Source organism: Harpia harpyja, chromosome 3 (assembly GCF_026419915.1).
Source record: "Harpia harpyja isolate bHarHar1 chromosome 3, bHarHar1 primary haplotype, whole genome shotgun sequence".
In the NCBI taxonomy this organism is placed as follows: domain Eukaryota; kingdom Metazoa; phylum Chordata; class Aves; order Accipitriformes; family Accipitridae; genus Harpia; species Harpia harpyja.
The window spans coordinates 11,049,662-11,071,170 of NC_068942.1; the positions used below are offsets into that span (position 1 = coordinate 11,049,662).

The 21,509-nt window shown below is 40.2% G+C and overlaps 1 protein-coding gene across 2 annotated transcripts; it reads right to left on the bottom strand.

The window, feature by feature from the left end:
* Positions 1–7,084: 7,084 nt before the first annotated feature.
* QRSL1 (glutaminyl-tRNA amidotransferase subunit QRSL1) lies at positions 7,085–21,493 on the bottom strand. Of its 2 annotated transcripts, XM_052781398.1 has the most exons (11): positions 21,367–21,493; positions 20,886–21,045; positions 19,604–19,702; positions 18,106–18,202; positions 16,150–16,326; positions 13,681–13,856; positions 13,443–13,555; positions 11,707–11,899; positions 11,202–11,319; positions 8,028–8,233; positions 7,085–7,538 (listed from the first exon to the last, which is right to left on the bottom strand). In XM_052781398.1, the coding sequence occupies exons 1-11, from the start codon at positions 21,388–21,390 to the stop codon at positions 7,327–7,329; spliced, it is 1,575 nt and encodes a 524-aa protein (XP_052637358.1). In that variant the 5' UTR covers positions 21,391–21,493; the 3' UTR covers positions 7,085–7,326. The 2 variants fall into 2 exon arrangements, with proteins under 2 accessions (XP_052637358.1, XP_052637359.1); XM_052781399.1 differs by lacking the exon at positions 16,150–16,326.
* Positions 21,494–21,509: the final 16 nt, after the last annotated feature.

Genomic DNA, 21,509 nt, shown 5'->3' on the forward strand with positions numbered 1-21,509 from the left:
CAGTGTTTCACACAGCCCTTGTGGCTTTTTTATATGTTCCTCACACTCACTGTGTGCGTGCTACTGTGAGTGCTTTGAACCTTGTGATTGATGCAAGATTCAAGTCTGGGATGGGAAACGAAGAAATGCAAAGTTATCATTGAGTCCTTGGAAGCCAAGAAGCCTAATAATTATTGTCATCACTATGCTTGAAAATTGTAAGTACAGATCTATTAAAAAACAGTCCTGAGAAATGCCCCTCTCCTAAACTTATTAGCTTTCCTATGAGCCAACACTTGTGGAGGGGCACCAGGGCTGCCCTCTTGTCTCCCCAAAGACAGCCTTTGCCCTGGTGTAGTGGACAGACATCTCAGGGGCAGCTTTTCCTCCTAAACATGTTCTCTGACTTGTTGTGTAAGCAAGCTGATGGAATGCAGCTCCTTCCCACCACCACTCATCTGCACAGCAGGCAAGCTGGTGTCCCTGGGAGCGGGCAGATTGACTCAGAGCCTATGCCTCTCTCTGAAAGTCTTTTTGAGGTATTCCATTCTGTCCCTGAGCCAGGCTGTATTGGCAAATTGTCAGTGTGGTTGTGTAGCACAGGGGGACAGTCACAAGTACTACCTGAAATGGAAGACTCAGAATGAAAGTGTAGCTTACAGCTCAGTTCAACAATGTGGACATCCCTCCGCCTGTTGCATTCCTGACCAGGGCTGCAATTTCGTTGCTTGTGTGTTTAAATACTGTGAAGTTAGATGTTTTCTTCTATAAAAGAAATGACATTGTTTATATGCTATATGAAAAAAGCATAGGACAAACTTTGCAACACACTTGTGCTTTCCCCCATTTTTTGAGTTAGTAACTGCCAAAGTGCTATCACTACAATATCTTTTTAAAGTAGTAACATCTTCCCTGTTTAAGTGATGCCATTTTCCTTCATGGTTTATCCTGTCCACTCCTCTGGGGGTAAGTCTTAATTTTAAGCATTAAACAAAATTTTACATTTTGTGTATGAACAAGAAAGTAACATAATGGCCCCTCCTTCCAGCCTCAGTTGCAGTGACCATCTGGAGCCTTCCCTGTTCAACTTTGGATGAACTTCAGCTGAAGTACGAGAGCCAGTTTGGCTCCATACAAGCTGTTCCAAGTGTCATTGTTGCTATTAGCAGTTTGTCTTAGTGACAAGGCTGCATTTTGCCTATTGAAGGTTTGGTTTTAGTGATTCAGCGTGTTTCCATTGTTCACAATTGAGAGTAGATCATTCAGGCTCTTATGTTTCCAGTGCTGTGGATACAAAGCAAAAAGGCAGCTCTTGCTCACAATAGCTTATTATCCTGGGGCGGTTTTTTTGTTGTTGTTTTTATGGGGGGGTTTGGATAGATGCACAATAGATGCAAGCTCTTTTGAGGAGCAGGTTCTTTTCTTGATATCCTTGCACAGTGTTTATCGCAACAGGGCTCTGTTTGCTTGTAGCCTTCAAAGCAAGCCAGCTGTGAAACAGAGTAAGGACCCAAACCCCACGTTTTTGTTAAGGCTGGCTGCAGCTCCTCAGCCTGTATCTAAGGCTGGCTGCAGCTCCTCAGCCTGTATCTAGCTGTTGTCAATACACAATTCATCAGGGCAGAGGTGGGACTTACAGAGGCCACACAGGAGAAGCTGGATTTTACTGTCCTCTAAGTCCATTGGCAACAACAGTTTGGAAAATTATTACAGTGAGGGTAAAGTTATGGCAATAAGTAGTTATTCGAAGGACACATTTTTTGTTTCTGATGACATGAAGCTGTGAGTTACTGTCAAAACAGCGGCGAGTGGAACTCTACAGGAAAAACTGGAGAGCACTGATAATTTGAATAGCAGTAAGAAGAAGTGGTGCAGGGTCATGAACCTAGAGGCTTAATAATGAGCTCTCAGCTCATACCAGAAATGCTTATCCTTTGAAAGCAATGGAGACAGAGAAAGCCCCAAGTGCATTGGTTAATCACAAATTGGCTTTGAGCTACCGTTGTGGTGTAATGTGGCTGAGTAAAAGACAAGCATGATTCCAGAGTGTTCTGGGGAGGAGTTTTTCAGGAGTGGTGGGGAAATATTAATGCTGTTGCGCTTGTAAAACTGCACCTGGAATTGTCTTTACAATACTCATCATCCATGTTGGAAGACAGATGGATTCAGCTGGAGCAGGTGCAGCAAATGGCTACAGGGATTAGCACAGGACACTCTAATATACAGGAGTAAACTGGAAGAGCTTGACTTATTCATCCTAGCAGAATAAAGGCTAAGGAAGAATGCAACTGTGCTCTATAAATACAAGAGTGAATTAAACACAAGGAGTGAGAAGGCATATTTAAACAAAAGAACAATATTGCCTTGAGCAAATAGGTGTGTGTGGCTTGGCTGTGATTAAAGTTTCTAACAAAATGTTCTGGAATACTAATAGAAGAAAGAAACCAAAACACTCTTTAGATAGATTTTAATAAATTTATGGAGATGACTGTATGAAATAGTTACCTATGAAATCAAGCCCACAAGGTCCCTTTTGCAGCGTGTTCCTAGGCTTCCTGAAGTATATTGTTAATAACATGTTTTCCTTTTGATCTTTGTAAGAACATATTAGTGCCAGGCATTATGTGTGCCTGAATAGCACTCATTTTAAGACTAAAAGCTTGCAAATGCAAGTCTTAAACCCTCTGGTGTTGGACTAAATCAAGCAGACTCTCTAGTTCAGAGAGGTACAATTCACAAAGTTATCCCCCTTCAAAGATTTCAACTTAGGAACATGAAGTTGGGGCCCCTCCTTCACCAGAATACTACTTCTTCCTCATCCCCGTGTCCTTTATCTCTTCAATCTTCCTGTCCTAAGTCTCTGGCTTCTCGAATGAGTTACCAGCTTCCATGACACTTAATCCTTCCCCTCTTACATGTGTTTTCTACCTCCTGGTGTTTCACAGCCTGCTTAGACAACCTTTCTGTGCTTCCCTGTGTCTCTTCCCAAGCTGAAACGTCCCCTCTAGGATGGCCCAATGAAGTGCCTAGTGCTTTTAGTCCATACACTGCAGTGCTGGAGCTTGTCTCCCCATTGGGATTAGTGTTGGCAAACAGCAGTTGCAACCCAGCAGCTGTCCCAATTCACAGTACAGTGCAGGTGGGTGCCCAGTTGCTGTCAGCCAGTACTGACCACCTACCACCTCTGCTCATGCTCCCTTATCGCTGCATCTTTTACACCTGCCCTGTAGCTCTAAACCCTTTTCCTCTCCCATCACTACGTACCCTCCCCTGAAGAGGGGCATCTTGACATACAAGAACAGTACCTCTAGCTAAAAAAAATTCAGTTCCCAGCGCTTTGAAGTCCATTTCATGGCATACTGTGCTGCAACATTTGTTTGCAACTCTCGACAGCACTTACACCCTTATTGTACGGGTACCGGACCATAGCCCAGGCTATAAAACTGGATGCAGGACCAGGCAAAGCCGCCTGGCTGGGTTCCTGCTGCTTTCTCTGAATGCCCTGCACTGCTGAGCTAAAGACACCTTTTATTGCTGTTCAACAGCGAGCATGGGAGGATGCCCATGCTGGATGGGAAAAATCTGTCTCCTGTTTACAAAAAAAAAGGTTAGCCTGGAATCCTTTAATTACATCTGGACATTAGTCAAGCAAAGGTGTGGTGAGCTAATTAAGATGATGGTGAGTGTTTTTGATTCCCTGCCTCTTTCTAACATTCCTGTAATTGGATATCTTCTGCTTTATTTGAGAGAAAGATACTGAAAAATAATAAACTTAAATAAACCTTTTTTGCTCCTCTGACTTTTTTGCTTGTTTCCTGCTCTCTCTGGTGGCATCGTGGGCACCAGTTTAACATGAAGTATGACTGCCGTATAACCCTAGCAAGGATTTTTAGACATGCTGTGCACACCTCTTCATCCTTTTCCAGTTGCTAATCTCCTGTATGAGTCCAGTGTATTGCTCTCAGTATTCTGTGGGGCAGAGCTGAAGGGGGGGCCCCTGGGACACCCCAAGTAGGCTACAAAGCCCATTCCCCATTGCAGCTTTCCAGACAGATTAGTTCCTAGGCGAATCATGAAAGTGATGACAAAGTGACTAGCACTATGTAAGGAAAAGCTGCAATGAAGTCGTAGTAACTATTAAGTGCCTGACGCCTGAAAACTGAGAAATGCAGGAATAGAGAAGTAGCAGCAGTCAGGTTAAAGTTAGCTTTGAATTTCTCCTTACTATGAGTCTGTTAAGGAGGGGGAGGGAAAAACACATATATGCAAACTGCACAAACGGCAACATCGGATTGCAGTTGTATTAAAAAAACATCTTACAGCAAAAGCTCTTAAAAATTTTCTTCTCAAAAGTAACTTTTCCACTATACAGTCTTCTTCAGTTTCTCTTTACCTGAAGAAAAAATTTTGCACCACCAAACATTTAAGCAGATTTAAGCTCATATGCTAAAGCTCCAGCTTTTGTTTCATTCAGGAAACACTGAAGTTATCTGGACTCACTGTGTGCTAAGGTTACACCTACCCCCTGCTGTGGCTATGCTGCAATGCCATAAAACTTTCAACTCTATCATTTCAGCAAATTGTTTTTCAAGGCAGCTGTACAAAATGTTTGTATAGGCAGGGGTTTTTTTTCCTTTTTTTTTTTTTTTTTTTTAAATCTCTAGACCTTCCCGCTCCCTGGAATTCCTCTACTTCTGTAACAAGGGGTTTTGAGGATCTAATTATCCGTCATAGAAACTTTACTGTTTATAGCTCTGGAGCCATGACTCAGCATTGGTAGCAGCTGCACAAAGCTCTGCTTAGAGATACCCCTCACAGCTGCTGTATCTACAGGTAAGCCGGGGTGTTAAGCTACTTCAGGAATTGCTGAGGGGCCCAGAGTCAGCTACTTCAAAGTGGTTTTCTAATATGAAGACAGCAAAAGTCTCTTAGATATCCTCTTGCAAAGCTTGAGGCACTCTTGCTTACATCCTGAAGCTGCTTGACCATGCTGGTTCCCAAGCTCTCACCTCTAGCTTGGTGAAATTCCAGCCTTAGTTAGGGGAGGGCAGAAAGAGCATCAGGTATATGGTCCCCCAAAAAGCAAAACAGCTGGGAGTAGGGAGTAGGAGCAGGGCAGAAGCCTTGTTGGGCCTGCCTTGAATCTAACAGGCCAGAAATTTAAGTATCTACCTAGGAGTTTTGTTTTCAAGTCTTTACAACCTTTTCAAAGATGGGTCGCAAGTACTAACATAAAGTTATAAATGCCATGCAGAATGGATGTCCACTTGTCTGGTTTGTACCTCCTCTACTGTTTATTTCACTGCATAGTTATTCTACGCTCAGGAATCTACCAACAGAAGAAACTCTGAAGGACCTGCGTCAGAACAGTCAGTTGCTCTGATTCATCTGAATGCTCGTTTAAAGGATGCTGGAGACTGGAATCAGAGCCCTGCTTTAAAAAAACATAGTGCAGGTATAAGGACAATTCCCCCTAACCTACCCCTCCTCTAGCTGCTTAGGAAACATGGAGTGGGTACCTTTGCTTTGATCCAGTTTTTCCATCAGATTTCTCTTAACGTCAGGGGAAATTTTAAGAGAAAGATTGCCAAGCATAAGCAGGGATTTTCCTGTGGGCCAGAAGTCAGTCCAGATTAATCTCCAAGGGAGAGCGAAATTCTCTGCTCCTTCTCTTCTGTAACACTCCAAGGCTCTTCGTGTCCCTCCAGGAACGCTCTCCATAGTCAGGATTTTATCTCAAACTCTGGGCAAAAGACACTGACCTTTACTTTTAGAAACAGCAAGTGGTAGGTCTGGGTTCGGGATGCGACTGCAAATCAAAGAGCAGGTATTCCAAGTATATATCCAGGTATTCCAACTTGGATAATGGATAACCTCACTGAGAGCTCTGGTCAGCAAGCTGCTATAAGACAAGATGTGCATAGTGACAGTATGATTAGAGCACACCTAAATTATTGAACGAGACAACAGTGAAAATAGCCTGTTGGGATCCCCACTTCATCATCACCCACTAACAGAAAAAGCAACTTCCCTGAAGACTGTTCTATGAAAAAAAACCAGATAGCATCAGACTAGAAACAAGCTGTGCCTTGATTTTCAATATTTAAATTAAAAAATTAATTTTACTTTTAAAATTTTAGTTGTGCCATTTTTAATTGTGTACCATTTTAATCGTGTGGGAAAGGTATTGGAATAGTTCACCTCGGGGTGTAGAAAATTCACCAATTCATTTGCAATTTTTAGTAATAAGGTGATTTTTTTTATATAGGTGACAGTACAGTCTAAGACAAGATGTAATTCAGGAAGATTCTGTATGTTACCATATCAGACTACATCTCAATCACTTTCCCCACCCTACACTTTTTACATCTGTGCACGCTGTAGACTATGACTGAAAGCGAATGTGATGCAAAAACAAATCTAAAAACTTAATCCTTCATACTTTTTCAACTTTCGAAAAATGGAAAATACAACATTCAAAACAGGTTATTAGTTGTTTAGTAGGTCTTCCAGTCTACCAACATTATGGTTTGGAAATTTGTTTCAAATTACTATTGTGTTGCATGACTGTCCACAAAGGAATGGGTGGTATTACTCTTATGAGAGTTACATTGAAGAAGATAATTTCTTACTTAGTAAGTATTCATTTTAAGTGCTGATTATAAAGAACAGTGATGAAGGAAGAAGAAAATAACTACTCAAGGACTACTAGGCACCATTCCCCAGAAGAAATCTGGAATTCATTATTCTTAAAATGGATGTAACCAGAGTAATCCGCATGATTCGTAGATCTGGAGGTTATTTCACCTCCTGCATCAGTTTACTAGAAGTAGGGATTTTTTTTTTTTTTTTAAATGAACTATGTATATGTTACTCCCTTGTTTCCTTTTGTATTTACCTGTTGGTAAACAGATCCTTGATACCTTTGTTCCATTACAGCTTGTCTGGTTGTTGCCATTACAAAAGTCTACACTCCAGAAGGAAACCAAGCCCTTTGGCAGCCATGCAATTTTCACATGGAAGTTCAGGTTAGTTCTTTAATGGGCCAGATACCTTCCACACCCTCTGGGGATGGAAAAAAGCAGCTCCACAGGCTTAAGATACATAATTTCAACTTGGTGTTTTTAATATCAGTTAGAAATGGTTCTTAATAACACAGACATGTTTACTTAATGATTCACTTTGCCTTAATTACACAGTAACAAGCTGTCGTGATTCCATCCTGCATAACTGCATATGGTCTTCTTAAAATGGATTATTATTTTTGCAAAATAGAATTAACTGCAGGAATACATTTTTAGACCATCCCCACAGCCTTCTTGCTTTAACTGACTAGCAAGTCCCATGTTATGAGAAAGAAGCAGATTTCTGATGCTGAAAGACACCATGTTCGTGCCTCTTCACTTCTTCTAGCTGGATCATTGGGAATTTTACTTGTTTTTCAAACCATTTGGCTACAGTGAGAAGCTGCTTCTCCTGGAATGAACGTCCAATGAACTGAAGCCCAACTGGCAAGCCTCTCTCTGAAAGAGCTGTAGGAACATTTATGGCTGGCAGTCCTGAAAGAAAAAAAGATACACATGCAAAGACTTACTATTAAACAAATCCAGTTGGAGTGATTTTTGTAACAATTCTAAGAGAAACAGAAAAAAACTTATGTGGAGGAAAAAGACTAGTTAAAATAATTTGAGTCAATGAACTAAGGATACTGCTAGGTGATCACCTATTTAATTACAGTGATTTAAGGAGTCAGCATCCTCTGAAAAGATAAACAACTCTCCTTAAAAAGAGACTTCAGTCTCTGGAACTTGAATGGATTCATCTTATCTGCAGCTCGCACTCAGCTCCAAGGCGCCCCACTTTAAAATCTAGTCTTACATTTTAAAGCATTTAATAAATAAACTATCCTTATACCTGCTTATCACTGTAAGACTTACAACACAGCGGTGAAATATTTTGATTCCTGAAGAGGTTAAATAGCTGAACGGAATGGACATTAAAAATGACTAGGCAGGGGAAAACATAGTTGAATTCCTGTCCCTACTCACCAGCCATGTTTGCAGCCTGTGTCAGGATGTCATCTTGCGTGCTGCGGGTTCTGTTGTCTTCTTTGATGAATTCCATATATGGTACTGCATCACTCAGAGTGGTAGGAGTGAGTAAAATATCAACACCGCTCCTGAAAACCTTTACAAAGTCATTGGCAATGAGACGTCTGACTTTCTGTGCCTTGATAAAGTAATTCTCATAGTTCCTAAAAAGAAATATGGACATGAGGGCCTGACACTTTAATTTCAAAAATACAGAACTTTATTTCTTAGTTACTGTAAAAAAGACAAGGCCAGTATTTCTTCTGGTTAAAGGACTAAGACTGGTACTTCAGTTTTTGATATACTGGAAGCTTGGTCATCAAACATGGTGTTTATGCTCTCATAGCAACGAAGCTGTCAGAGAAGGAAGAGGTGAGGGCATACTGCTGAAGAAAGGTGAAGGGAAAACAAAACCCTAGTTTACAATAATTAACTAAAAAATCAAAACAACACTTTTATGACTGTTCTGAAACTAAACAGCGTATTAAATTTCACTGCAGGGCAGCACAGCAAAGCCTAGAAACAATACAGAACTAAGCAGGCCTGGAAAATAGGCATTAATCATTTAGGATTCAACCCAGCAAGATACTTAAAGCATGTGAAAAAAGTCTCATCATCTATGGAGGACTCAAAATGGACTTAAAACTATGTATGTGTTTGTAGTATATTTCTCTGTAGAATACTATAAAGACCTTATCTTTCTGTAACCTTTTTTTCCTCATGTAAACATGTGGTCTATGGATTTGTAAACTGTTTTTACACAACCCTGAAGCAGAAACAAATTAGTCAGCTTTATGTCTACTGTTCCTTTTAACTTCATATGCAGAACTGGTAAATGTGGAATACTTAAATTCAGAGAAGTTCAGTTTCAAAAGTAATTGCCATCTAAAACCACAGTTATTAAAAAAAAAGGTGGATGCAGGTATTAAAAACTGCTACATGCCAAAATGTTTGTAGATAAACCAACTGAAACTGCCCCAAAGCCACTTTGTTAGAGTAATCTAAAGATTTAAGTTTCTGAAAAACTGCAGAGAAAATGGTTATAATCAATAATAGACTGCAGATTCAAGTTAAGAAGTTATGTCGTGGGAATTAGCCCTTTTTCTACAATCATTTCTGAAATCATCCTAAGTGTTAATTTCAGAAAGTCCCCAAGCACCACATCTACACATCTTTTAAATACCTCCGGGGTGGTGACTCAACCACTTCCTTGGGCAGCCTGTTCCAATGCTTGACAAACCTTTCAGTGAAGAAATTTTACCTAATATCCAATCCAAACCTCCCCTGGTGCAACTTGAGGCCATTTCCTCTTGTCCTATCGCTTGTTACTTGGGAGAAGAGACCGACCCCCACCTCACTACAACCTCCTTTCAGGTAGTTGTAGAGAGCAGTAAGGTCTCCCCTCAGCCTCCTTTTCTCCAGGCTAAACAATCCCAGTTCCCTCAGCCGCTCCTCAGAAGACCTACGCTCCAGGCCCCTCACCAACTTGGTTGCCCTTCTCTGGACACGCTCCAACACCTCAATATCTTTCCTGTAGTGAGGGGCCCAAAACTGAACACAGCATTCGAGGTGCGGCCTCACCAGTGCTGAGTACAGGGGGACAATCACTTCTCTAGTCCTGCTGGCCACACTATTTCTGATACAGGCCAGGAAGCTATTGGCCTTCTTGGCCACCTGGGCACACTGCTGGCTCATATTCAGCCAGCTGTCGACCAGCATGCCCAGGTCCTTTTCCACCGGGCAGCTTTCCAGCCACTCTTCCCCAAGTGTGTAGCGTTGCATGGGGTTGTTGTGACCCAAGTGCAGGACCCGGCACTTAGCCCTTTTGAACCTCATACAATTGGCCTCAGCCCATTGATCCAGCCTGTCCAGATCCCTCTGTAGAGCCTCCCTACCCTCAAGCAGATCAACACTCCCGCCCAACCTGGTGTCATCTGCAAAGTTACTGAGGGTGCACTCGATCCCCTCATCCAGGTCATTGATAAAGATATTAAACAGAACTTCTGAAAAATCACCTAGTTATTTTACAGATTCTGAAAGCAAGTTAAAAATAATCTGCAAAATGAAAAATTTGCAGGAGATGCAGATGGTTTTTCTCTACTATTTATTCTAAGAATGCTTTCTGAGCCCTGGGTTTTGTTCTTCAAAAGTAATTTACTGTGGACAGGAACAGGACTCTCTGTTTAATCTTAATGGAAGCCAATTGTATATTCCTTCACAGAAGGCTGAACTACATGAATTTTAAGGCAGCATTAGGAAAGCTGATCTGGAGAATTGTAACCAGAAGGAGCACACTTGGCAGTAATATCAGCATTCCACAAATGCTGGTTGTTACATACTGACTGACAACATTCCTGTCTCTGAGAGCAACTAGAAGTCACATCTGATGAATACTCTTGCTGACAGAGCTCTTTCTGTAGTGCACTTGCTTTGAGACTGATTACACGACTAATATTTCTGTTAGTATCTGAACAAATCAAGATAGAGAAACACAGCACTTTTACTAACATAAATTAGGACTGTTGCATTAGGATTGAAAACTAAGAAAAAAAAGTCAAATTGATCCATCCACCAGCTTCTCTACATGAGCCAGATGAAAACTTGTCTTCTGTAAAGACATCAGTTCAGTACCTTTGCCAATGCCTTCCTCTCCCTGTATACTGAGGCAAAGAGCTATAGTTAATTTAATTGCCCTATCTTCTGGTTTTCTCTAGAAGACCTCACTAGAATGTACCAGCAGCTTTTCTATGCAGTTTTAATGAGATTAACAGCTACAGAACTTTTAACACTACAACAGTAATAGCTTCAGTATGATTTCAATGTCATACCATAGGATAGTTGTTTTGCTTAATTTAACTAATGGGTGCCAATAATACTCTGGTAGAGGGAAAAAAAAAATCACTAAGTTGTTTTACTTATTTAATTCAGGAGGCTCACTGGTAAGACTAAGGGAAAACACTTTCATCCATTATTAACAGTTCACTAGGTATTATATAGCTAAAGCAATAATAATAATGCAAGTAGCTACCAGCGTAAGGACAAATTTTTTTTCAGGCCATGATGAACAGTTAATCACCATTTGCTTAAAAATTTTTAACTTGGCAAATTTGAGTTTCAAGATGTTCTGCTTACTGTTTCAACAAGAAATAGTTTCCTGATAGAATTCTTCCTCTTACAACATCATTAAAGCCTTCTCGTCGTGTTGCAGCATACATACTTTCTGTGGACTTGTTCATGTCGGAACGGTGTCCTGAAAAGAAAAAGCAATTTGGAAATTAATACTTTTTGTAATCCCTAAGATTTAACAACATAAGTTAATGTTATACATAGTAATACAAATAGGCCACTGATTGCTGGAGCCTGACATGTTACTGTTCTGGGAAAAACAACAAAACATATTCCTGTTTTATTACAGAATATTAAACAGATTTTAAGCCTAGACACTCACGTGTCTAGAAGTGAAATATACTAAAATATATACTTATTTAGACATTTTTATTTGGTCAGGGTTTTTACTCTATTCCATCTTGGAGAAATACCACGGAGTATTCAACCATATCTATTAAAACTAATACTTTTTAATCGCATCCAGCAATGTTTCTGTTGTCTGACAAAATGTTTTTTTCAAAGGCCTTACCATATTCCAGTCCATCAAACCTGGCCATATTTGATGCCACTTCTGCTGTGCACAGCACATGATAGCAGACAATTGAGTAACGAGTGTGTGGTAGACTCACTTCAATTACTTTAGCACCTGCATTCTTAAAGAGGTCAGCAGCCTTTGACCAGAGCGCCAGAATTTCACTAGAAAGCCCTGGTGCATGATATTCCTTAGAGAAAAACAAGAAGGGGAGTGATTTTACATACTGGTTTACTTCTAGTGACAACCACAATGCAAATACTCCTGGCTAAAAATACATTGAAACTACTACCTCACCATCATATGATTTAAAGTACTTATTAAAGCTTCTTGCATCTACTAAATATTATACAATCAAGCAGTATTAAATTAACAGGACTCAGTCTTCTTAAGAATATTATGTTCGTATCAGTAGGATCAACCCACATACCACAGACCATGGAATTTCAGCAATTTCTTACAGAGAAATTGCCCAGTTATCCACTTATTTGTCTATTCATGGAAACTATACTGCGCTGCTCTGCAGTTTGTGGGTAGAAACTCTTCAGGTCTAAATCCTAATACTAGGGCTACTGTGAGTAGGAAAGATAAAAAGAAATTATGGCCACAGCACCAGTGGCAATTGGCATGAAACAAACAAAACCACCCACCAAAGAAGAACTACAATCAAGGGGTTGGGAGGAGACTTAGAAAAGCTATGTTCCTGTTTAAGAGCTAAGTTAAAGATATTCTATTAAAACTCTCTATTTTTGAAGATACTTGCTTTAGTTCTAACCCACAATATCAGGGTCATAATACTGTCTGATTTCTGAGTAGCTATGACACATGTTTAATATATGCATGTATCTGTTTAGGATAATCTGTAGCAGTAGAAAACAACTGCCCAAAGGATATGAATAATTAACAAATACCACTATTTTAGATTTATTAAAATCTAAACAGTATGCAGCTAATTAATTTTCTAGGCACACATTTTTTGCATTTCACAGATCTTGAATAATTAATTGGTCAGTGGACATCTGTTTACCAAATTAAATCTTTTGGTATACCTGTTCTAGCACAGGTTCAAATACTGAGAATCAAACCAATAAATGTTATATACATTGTCTCTTCGAAGGAACAGCCTTTGCTAAATTATAACAGGCAATTAAAAATAGGCTGAAGTCCCAAATGTTGTGCCTAAATGACAAGTATCCTTATAGTTACAAACACGATTGAATTGCATGCATCAGAAGCCAGATTACAGTTGTCTTTAATACCTATTAGAGCTCTACGAATCACAGGTCCTTGTGCCATTCAATTGCCTTTAAAATTCTGCTTCGTATTAACACAGTGCCATTTAGACAAGTATCTCAAAGCACTGCACAAACCAGAACTAACCTCATTGTATGAGAAGGCACTAAAAGCAACTTGTTTGAGGCTATTCAGGTGACTGATGAAAGAGCAACAGAGAGAACCAAGAATTGAAGTTCCCTGTTTCCCCTGGAACTTCCCAACAGTGCTTCCCTCAACGACAACAAAATGTTTTAGATGAAGCATTAGCATATGCTCACTCCCAATCACCTGCACAGGCAACAGAGCACATACTGCTCTTTTCCAGGAGCTGCTTGTACTATTTTCGCTGTTTTAAATCATGAGAGACTGGGAGGTGGTGGGCAAAACACAAATATTTTTTTGTTAGGTGTCGTATTTGCTGCTCCTGTCCAGAATTGTTGACAGGATTTAAATGTTACCTTCGGAATTCCTATCGAGAACTTGCTGACATCAGTCAAATTGGGTAGTTCAAATGGCTTAAAGTTGTCCTGAATTGTGGTAGAGTCTTTAGGATCATGTCCAGCAAGTGAACCTGAAATATGACATGGCATATGAAGAACAGGAAAATGTACACTGGGTAGCCAGAATTCAATTTGTTTTGAAACAATGTTGTAAACAGAGATATGTTGTATACAAAGACATATGAAGTAGTAATACCTAACACAACTGCTGCGTCATCCACGCATCTGGTTAGGATTCCTGGCACATCCATGGAGTTCACTAGAGGAATGAGACCATGGCGAGAGATCAGTCCATACGTTGGCTTTAAACCTACTACACCACAGTGAGCAGCAGGGTTTCGGGTAGATCCTCCTGTGTCTGACCCTAAAGCTCTATGGTTTCAAAAGGATTATCATTAGTAAAATAATTCAGAACATTTCAAATAATAAAAATGTATGGCTTTAAGATGCATGGATTTAAAAATGTGTGAATTCTTCCAGATTAGAAGTCATAATGGCACAGCCTAAATTTCAGTCTGCTCCCTATGACTGCTATCTTTTATATGTTCTTTTATTTTTCTTAGGTCCTCTGAATTAGCCATCAGGAGAACCCAGTTCTCTCCACAAAGCAGAAGTACATAGGTAGAATTTAGGCCCTCCAAATAAAGCCCTGAATATCTACTTCCACCTTCTCTGTTGGTCTGTTCCAATTCTCTGGACTCCGAAAGATATGTCTCATGTGATTTACAGTACGATTTTCAGACATTGGTATCTTATTCAGTAGCCAATACACTATGAAGCAGCATTTTCCAGTATACAAATAAATAGCAACACAGTACACTTTTTGCCCCTAACAACAGGGCATACTTTTCAAAGTCTAGGATATTTTTGCTGTTTCCAAACCTACAAAGCATAGCATCAGAACTCCCAGTTTAGAGTAGCTTAGGTGCACTTTTAGAACACAGTATTATTTTTTTTTTTAAGTTGACTTCTTTTTTTTGTTCTTTCACAGGTGAAACCTTTTTCTTTCTAAACTGAACTTATTTCAAAAATTGTAATGGAATTGGAAATGCATATTGAAATGAAACCTGCTCTCCTCTTGTTTTTAATAATTTTAAGTCAAGCACCATTTAAAAAATACGACAGCTTTCATCCAAATCTTTGCCAAAAATAAATTAAACTTCGGAAAGAGGTAATAATTTTTATTGAAGTTAGTATGTGACTTTTCCCATGGGCATCTGTTTCTGAGATGGCTGAACCAATTAAACTGACTTTGCTGAAGTGGAATTTTTTCAAAGCTTTTGTGTTGATATAAAACATGTTCAATTTTGTAGCATTTCTGTACATCCAAATCTCAAATTGAAAAGACAAAGACTGGCAGCATTCCTGATGCTTGAAAGAAACTAATAGAGTGGATATACAATAGGTTGTAGGCAATAAAATAGCTGGACGAAAAGTATGCCCGATCTGATAAAGTGCTGAGCAGTGCAAAATGGGAGTTCAGCACACCCAGCAACATAAGAGAAGGTGCCAGACCACATCAGTAACAGGCCATTGTGGCTCAGGACAAGACCAGCAGTCCTTGGGAATGGCTGCACTGAGCTCAGTTTCAACAGTATTAAAATGTTGAGTATACTACATCCTAGCAAAGGGCAACGAGATGAAGAGAGGTATCATTAAAAAAAAAAAATCATAAAATAAATTGGGTTTTGTATACAAAAACATAACTTTTTTAAAAGAAGCTGTAATCAACAATAGCAAAAATATTTTAACAGTAAAATCGACACTTATAATATAGTCTATGGGTAAACAAGGACAGAGTAACTAAAGAGGATTCTTAAACATCTACCAGTTAAGAGCACAACTGAATTCATCTTTTATAAAATGTGCTGCACTATGTAGCTCTAAAACCTGCATAAAATGAAAGTTGTAAAGTTTTAAGAATCAGATTTCTTTTAACAGTTGGATGAGGAAGATAGCTTAGACAACTGATTTGTTAAATAGTGTGTTGCTATTACATGCAGATAATAATTGTAAAAAAAAAAAAATTCTGGCTTGTTTAAATTCCTTTTTAAAAAACAAAGTAAAACAAAACCCAAAAAACTAAAACTGTCTTCTAACTTTTTAAACCAGACAAGATTGTAAGTATCTGTGTAGTATCTGTGTATCCTTTTATTAAGTCAGGGATTGGAAAACTTTTAGATCCCAAATCTCATGTATTATTACATAACCCTACTATGAAAACAAAGGAGGGAAGGAAAGATTACTATACTGTTACAAATTAAGGGATCTCCTCATCTGCTGAATTACATTTTCAGCATATATTTGTGTAATGCCTTTATTGAGCAAAAGGATGTGTCTGTCACAAACCCCATGTTAATTTTAAGAGAGTATGTGGGAATAACAATAAAACTGTCGTTCCTTTACTGCCATTATCATTTCATTTCATGCAGTGCAAAGTGGTCATATCAGTACAGTCAAAATGAATAAGCCTAAATTTGCCTACATGGATTCATTCTGCCTTCATGATATGCCACAAATAAACTAGGGATGCTGAAATAAATTCTTACATGCTGGTGCAAGTAACCCTCCCATTTCAAATTAGATTATGAGAAAATTATAAAATTAAAACCTTGCAACATATTTTGAGACATTTAATAAAAAACAATTTTAAAAAGCCTCTTACGCAAAACATGTGAAAGATGACACAGCAGCCGCGCTGCCTCCTGAGCTCCCTCCTGTTATTACCCAGTTAGCATCTTTGTCCTCAGAATGGGATTTTGGGACAGATTTTTCCTTGTACTGTCTTGAATAACTCCAGGGATTTCTGACTGGTCCAAATACCCCATCTGTACTCCCAGATCTAAGATAATCAGACAGAACAAATACAGACAGAAGTGACAGATGACACACTGCATTTACCAAGTTTTTTTTCTTTATCCAATTCCTCATCCTTCATCCTAGCAAAATCAATTACAACACAAAAAGACTGGTGTATGTAAATCCTTGTGCAGTCAACTTCAACAATGTTATACAGAATTGTAAAGTTTATAGGCCTTCATCCCTTTCTGACACAGAATCTGAACTTGTACCTCTATCTAACTTCCGCTAATGCCACTGAAAAGAACGTAATTACAAAAACATAAAACTGATTTAAGCTACATAACAGTAAAGCTGCACAACTGCTTCAAAACAAAGGTCTTCTGGTTTCCTAATCCTGCATTTGGAAAAGGCAAAAGAAGATGACCGCAGCCTTGCAGAAACCCATGCTGCTGGGGGTGGTGCAGAAAAAGCCCTGCAATAGCAGGAACAAGCACTTCTCTGTAAATAACACGCTATTACTCACTCTGTAGCCCTCTCCTGAAGCCACAGTTTGCTGGTTCAGAGCACTAGACTGCGTTCTCAGGAAACTGTTTTCAGTCAGCTTGCGGTCAGCTAAGTGTGAACTGCCACCAGAAGCAGGGGATGGGGGTACTTTCCTCCTTCCTCACAACCTCCACCCCACGTTCCCCCTGACTCCAGGGTGCCAGTGTTATTAGCCAAATCATTAGACAGAGTGGGCATTTGACACAGCAGTTGAAAACTAACCTTATTGAGACATCGTTACTTTTGAGCTGGATCAGCTCCCTGATCAAGCTCACAGTGCAGCTGTGCTGGTGCTAGCACTGAGACCATGCAAATACACAGATCAGAGATGAGAGGCCAGGGGTGGGACAAGACTTTTTAAGAGAATCCTGTGCTTTAATGAGCTTAAACCACTTGTAACGCTGCATAATCAGTTTCTTCTGTGCTTTTTCCCTGCTCTTCCTCTGAAGAGTGTCTCTTTGACACAGAAATGACTTTATTCAAAACAATACAGTCAAAGTATTTCCACTCCGTCCATGTGAATTCCCAATCAAACCTCTGTCTTCGGTTTAGGTAAAATAAAACCAAAACGAAATCACAACACTTATTGTTTCTCATAGGTAACTAAAGTCCCAGACATTCCTTTCCAGACCCAGCAGCTGTGGTGACAGAGACTCCCATCCATAACGGCCCAATGTTGTTCCCTGCTATAGCTTGGCTGCCTTCACTTATTTGCTGGAGAATCAATTTGTGAGAGCATTTTCCAACATGCTCCTGACAAAAAGTCACTAACATTAGTTTAGGCAATTTAAAGTGTTGCTCTAGATTAGCCTGTTTGCAGCAAATCAGGGAATACTCATACAAATTACTCCAGTGGCTGACTGGCAGAGGTAGCAACTGCCATTGGGGGCCTGATAATAATGAGCTAAGGCCAAAAACCACCAGTAAGGAGAAAGAAAAAGGCAGCAATTAACTGGTAGTGTAACCAATTCTACTAATACACTACTGGATCTGGAAGAAGTCTGCTTGTCCTTGGCCTTCTGCAAAGGCTTCCTCCCCCTCAAACACAACTATAGTCAAACACCATGTTCATAAAACTCAGCATTTATATCATTTACACAATAATATAAATGCTCAGTGAGAAATCCACGCAACTCAATATACTCTTCATGGGCAAGTATTCATTATTTTCTAACCTGACAGAAAGAGGAGTTAAGGATTACAGGTAGATTGGAACAGATGGTGTGTATTCCATTTAATGTGCAATCACACATTAAAAATAATAAACATCACTCACCCCATTGCAAATTCATCTAGGTTTGTTTTTCCTAAAAGCACAGCTCCCTGATCCAGTAATTTCTGAACTACTGTAGCATTGTAAGGAGAAACATAACCTGAAAACAATCAGAACAATTAAGAGAGTGATTGGTGGGATACAGCTGATTTTTCTAAGTAGCTACTCTGAACACTTCAAAGTTGTCATTATTTGTGCATAAGAATTGTCAGTTCACAGTGCCAAAGTTTTGCTTCAAGGTAACATGAGTAATTTCCAAAATTCAGCGAAAGTAAACCAAATGCTGTACTGTTTGCAATGTCTTTTTTTTTTTTTCTTCTCCACAACTTACCACCCACTAATTATGGATTATACATTTCTAGAGCGTGGACTTCACATAAACAAGTTACCACAAGGGTAGCAAATTACTGCATTCAGCCAATTTGCAGGAACTGTCTAAAATTAGAAGAAATAAGAAACAGCTCTTTACAGAAAAGTGCTAAGCTATCTTGAATTGTCTCCCATGACCATGAGATAAAGGAGCATATGGTTAACCACAAGCTGAAATACTAACTGGCTATCCTGTGATCAAATGTGTGCACTCTTCACCACTTAGACCTTAGATAAACTAGGATGAGACCCATGACACTTGCATGAAATCGTAGGTAGCAACCAATTCCTTTTGTGAATATTGACAGGGGTTTCTCTACCTCCACCCTCAATCACAAGGGGTCTGAGAATGTGCTTTAAGGAAAAGCATTTCAGGTAATACCACATTTTTTAAAATGGCAAAATCATATTTTGTTTCTTCTGCTATTAAAAAACCCCATAATCAGATTAAGGTTCTGCTAATTTACTTAAGCTATCTTCCACAAAACTTTTCAGTTTTACTTTGTGCAGAATAAAACAGATAAAAGAAATGTTTTCTACTTTTACTATGAAAACATTCTAATGCCTTGAAAATGTTCATGGCATGTTAATAGAAACAATGAGCTTAGGAAAACTCAAAAAATTAAAAAAGCCTTATAGAACATGTCTGTATATCAGGAATATAGAGAAAAGAATTGTTAATGTCTACTCTTCCTACAGCCGTATGAAAAAAATACTTAAGTCAACAATTGTCACTAGGACAAAAAAACCCCCAGAAAAGACTGTCTTTGGATTTTGCTAGACAGAACAGCAGCAAACAGTACTGACTACTCTCCTGTAGGCCTAAAAGTAATGTGAAGGAAAATGTGAACTATAGAACAATTCTTTTTTAGTGTATGGGCTATAATAAACATTGTGTTGTTAAAAGCATGTATCTATATGAATAAAGGAGATAATGCGCTTACACAAGATGCATCTGTAATACCAGATGACCATGGCAGAAGAAATTAGATAAACGTATTTTCTCAAATGAGTTCAGCTCATTTTCTGAAAACGTTTAAATTTCTGTAAGACTCTACTCCATAAACCCTCTAAAGAGAAAAGCAAGAGCTCTGAAATGAGATCTAATTTTACTTTAAAAGCTCTACTGTACCTTTTAGCATGTTTGATGCACATGTTGTCTCAATGCCAGCTGTATTAAAGTTGTCTTTTACTGCAATAGGAATTCCATCTAAAACACCCAGCGGCTGACCTGCATTAGGAATTATTGCAAAGACAACAGCGATTAAAGCAAAGTGTGCTACATGTAGCGTTTTCCTCATCAATTACAATTTATTTTACATGTCCCTTCAGGTATTCATTGGAAGCAAAAATGCTATCCACTTAGCATTTGATGGTTGCCAGTTACATTTTCAAGAACCATCTGCCACTCTAACTCCAGCATTGAGCATTCTGCCCAGACCAGACTTGACCCTGCAGAGCAGAGCTCTGCAAACATGTCTAAGCCCATGAGACAGGCAGGTGCTTTCATATAGGTTAGCGATCCCAAAGGAGTGCTTACCTCTTCCAATGTGACCATGTAATGCTTATTTCAGGCACAGGTGCTGCCTAAATCCACTCCATCCCTAGGCTGGGAGCTATAAATTCTGCCTACCTCACATACACAACAGATATGATCTAAAAAAACTACTGAAGCAGAGAAAGTCTTCCCTACGTGATTGATTATCCACCATCCAGCAAAAAAAATAATTTAAAATGCTTATGTCAGAAAGCAAAACACTCTGGCTGGCAATTTTCTTAAGCTGTCAAGAGGACATCAAGTGTCACCCAGGAAGAAAAAAAAGTACCCTATTAAGTGAAAATTTCCCCTTTTTGTCTTTCAGGAAACGGAAAGGAAAATGAGGATAGTCAGTTTCTAAATGCTGCCGATGACAAGATTTAATGCTGTTCTGTTCACCAACTCATAACTGCAATTAACAGAGTTACTTTATTTTCACTTGCTTTCTTAGTTTAAAACTTGATAGTTTTAAACATAGCTGGATGTTTGTCCACCTCAGGCAACAGGCCTGCAGAAGACCACTGCATCTCCCTGTGCATGGTAACTGTTGGCTACCCAATTAAAATAAACTGCTGAGGGAAAGAAGAAACAACCAGTAGCAGTGCTGTTCAAGAAGCACAGAGCCTATTTAATCTGCAGTGCCTGCCTGGTTTGGTCCAGGTTTTGCTTTTGATTTTTTGAACTGAACACACTACCGAGTGCCAAGCACGTATCCAAGAGCACACACCCACTGAAGCCTCAACCGCAGTCCTCATCCCCTCGTAGTCAAACGCGCAGCGCGTACAACTGCTTTAAAAAGAAAAGTTGCTTCACCTAACACAAAGAGCTCCTCCCCAACAGCTTTTTAAGGACTAATATCAAGTGGGAGCAAACATACCTCTTCGGTATCTTTTCTCCGATTCTTCCGCCTGCTTCAAAGCAGTTTCTTCCGCTACGGTAATGTAAGCATTAAGAAACTTGGTGCTTTTGATGAGGGAAAGGCACCTCTGGCAGAGCTCCGTCGCAGTGACATGTCCCTCCTTCAAGGCTGCCGAAACCTGAAAGCGCAACCCCCCTTTCCAGGCAGCCAGGTGACAGAGCCCGCTTCGGGCCGTGAAGGGGGTAAAGCCCAGTCCCCGCGGCCGTGAAGGGGGTAAAGCCCAGTCGGAAAGAGCCCGCGGGAAGGGCTCCCCCGGGCCCCGCCGCGCCTGATCCCCCGCCGCCCCGGGGAGGGGGGACGCGAGGGGATCACCGCGGCGGGACCGCTCGCCCCGGTCACCTTGCGAGCCCGCCCCGCCGCCACCGCCACCGCCGCCCCGCTCCTTGACGCGCCCTCCCCACGCCGCGGCAGCTCGCAGGACGGGCTCGGCGCCACTCACCTCGCGGAGGGAGGCGCGCAGCATAGCGGCCCGTTCGCCGCCGCCTCACGCCCGCCGGCCCGCCGCCGTCACCCTTGTCCCGACCCGGCGGCTGGGCGCCGCCATCTTGCCGTAACACCGAGCGGCACCATTGGCAGGGCCGC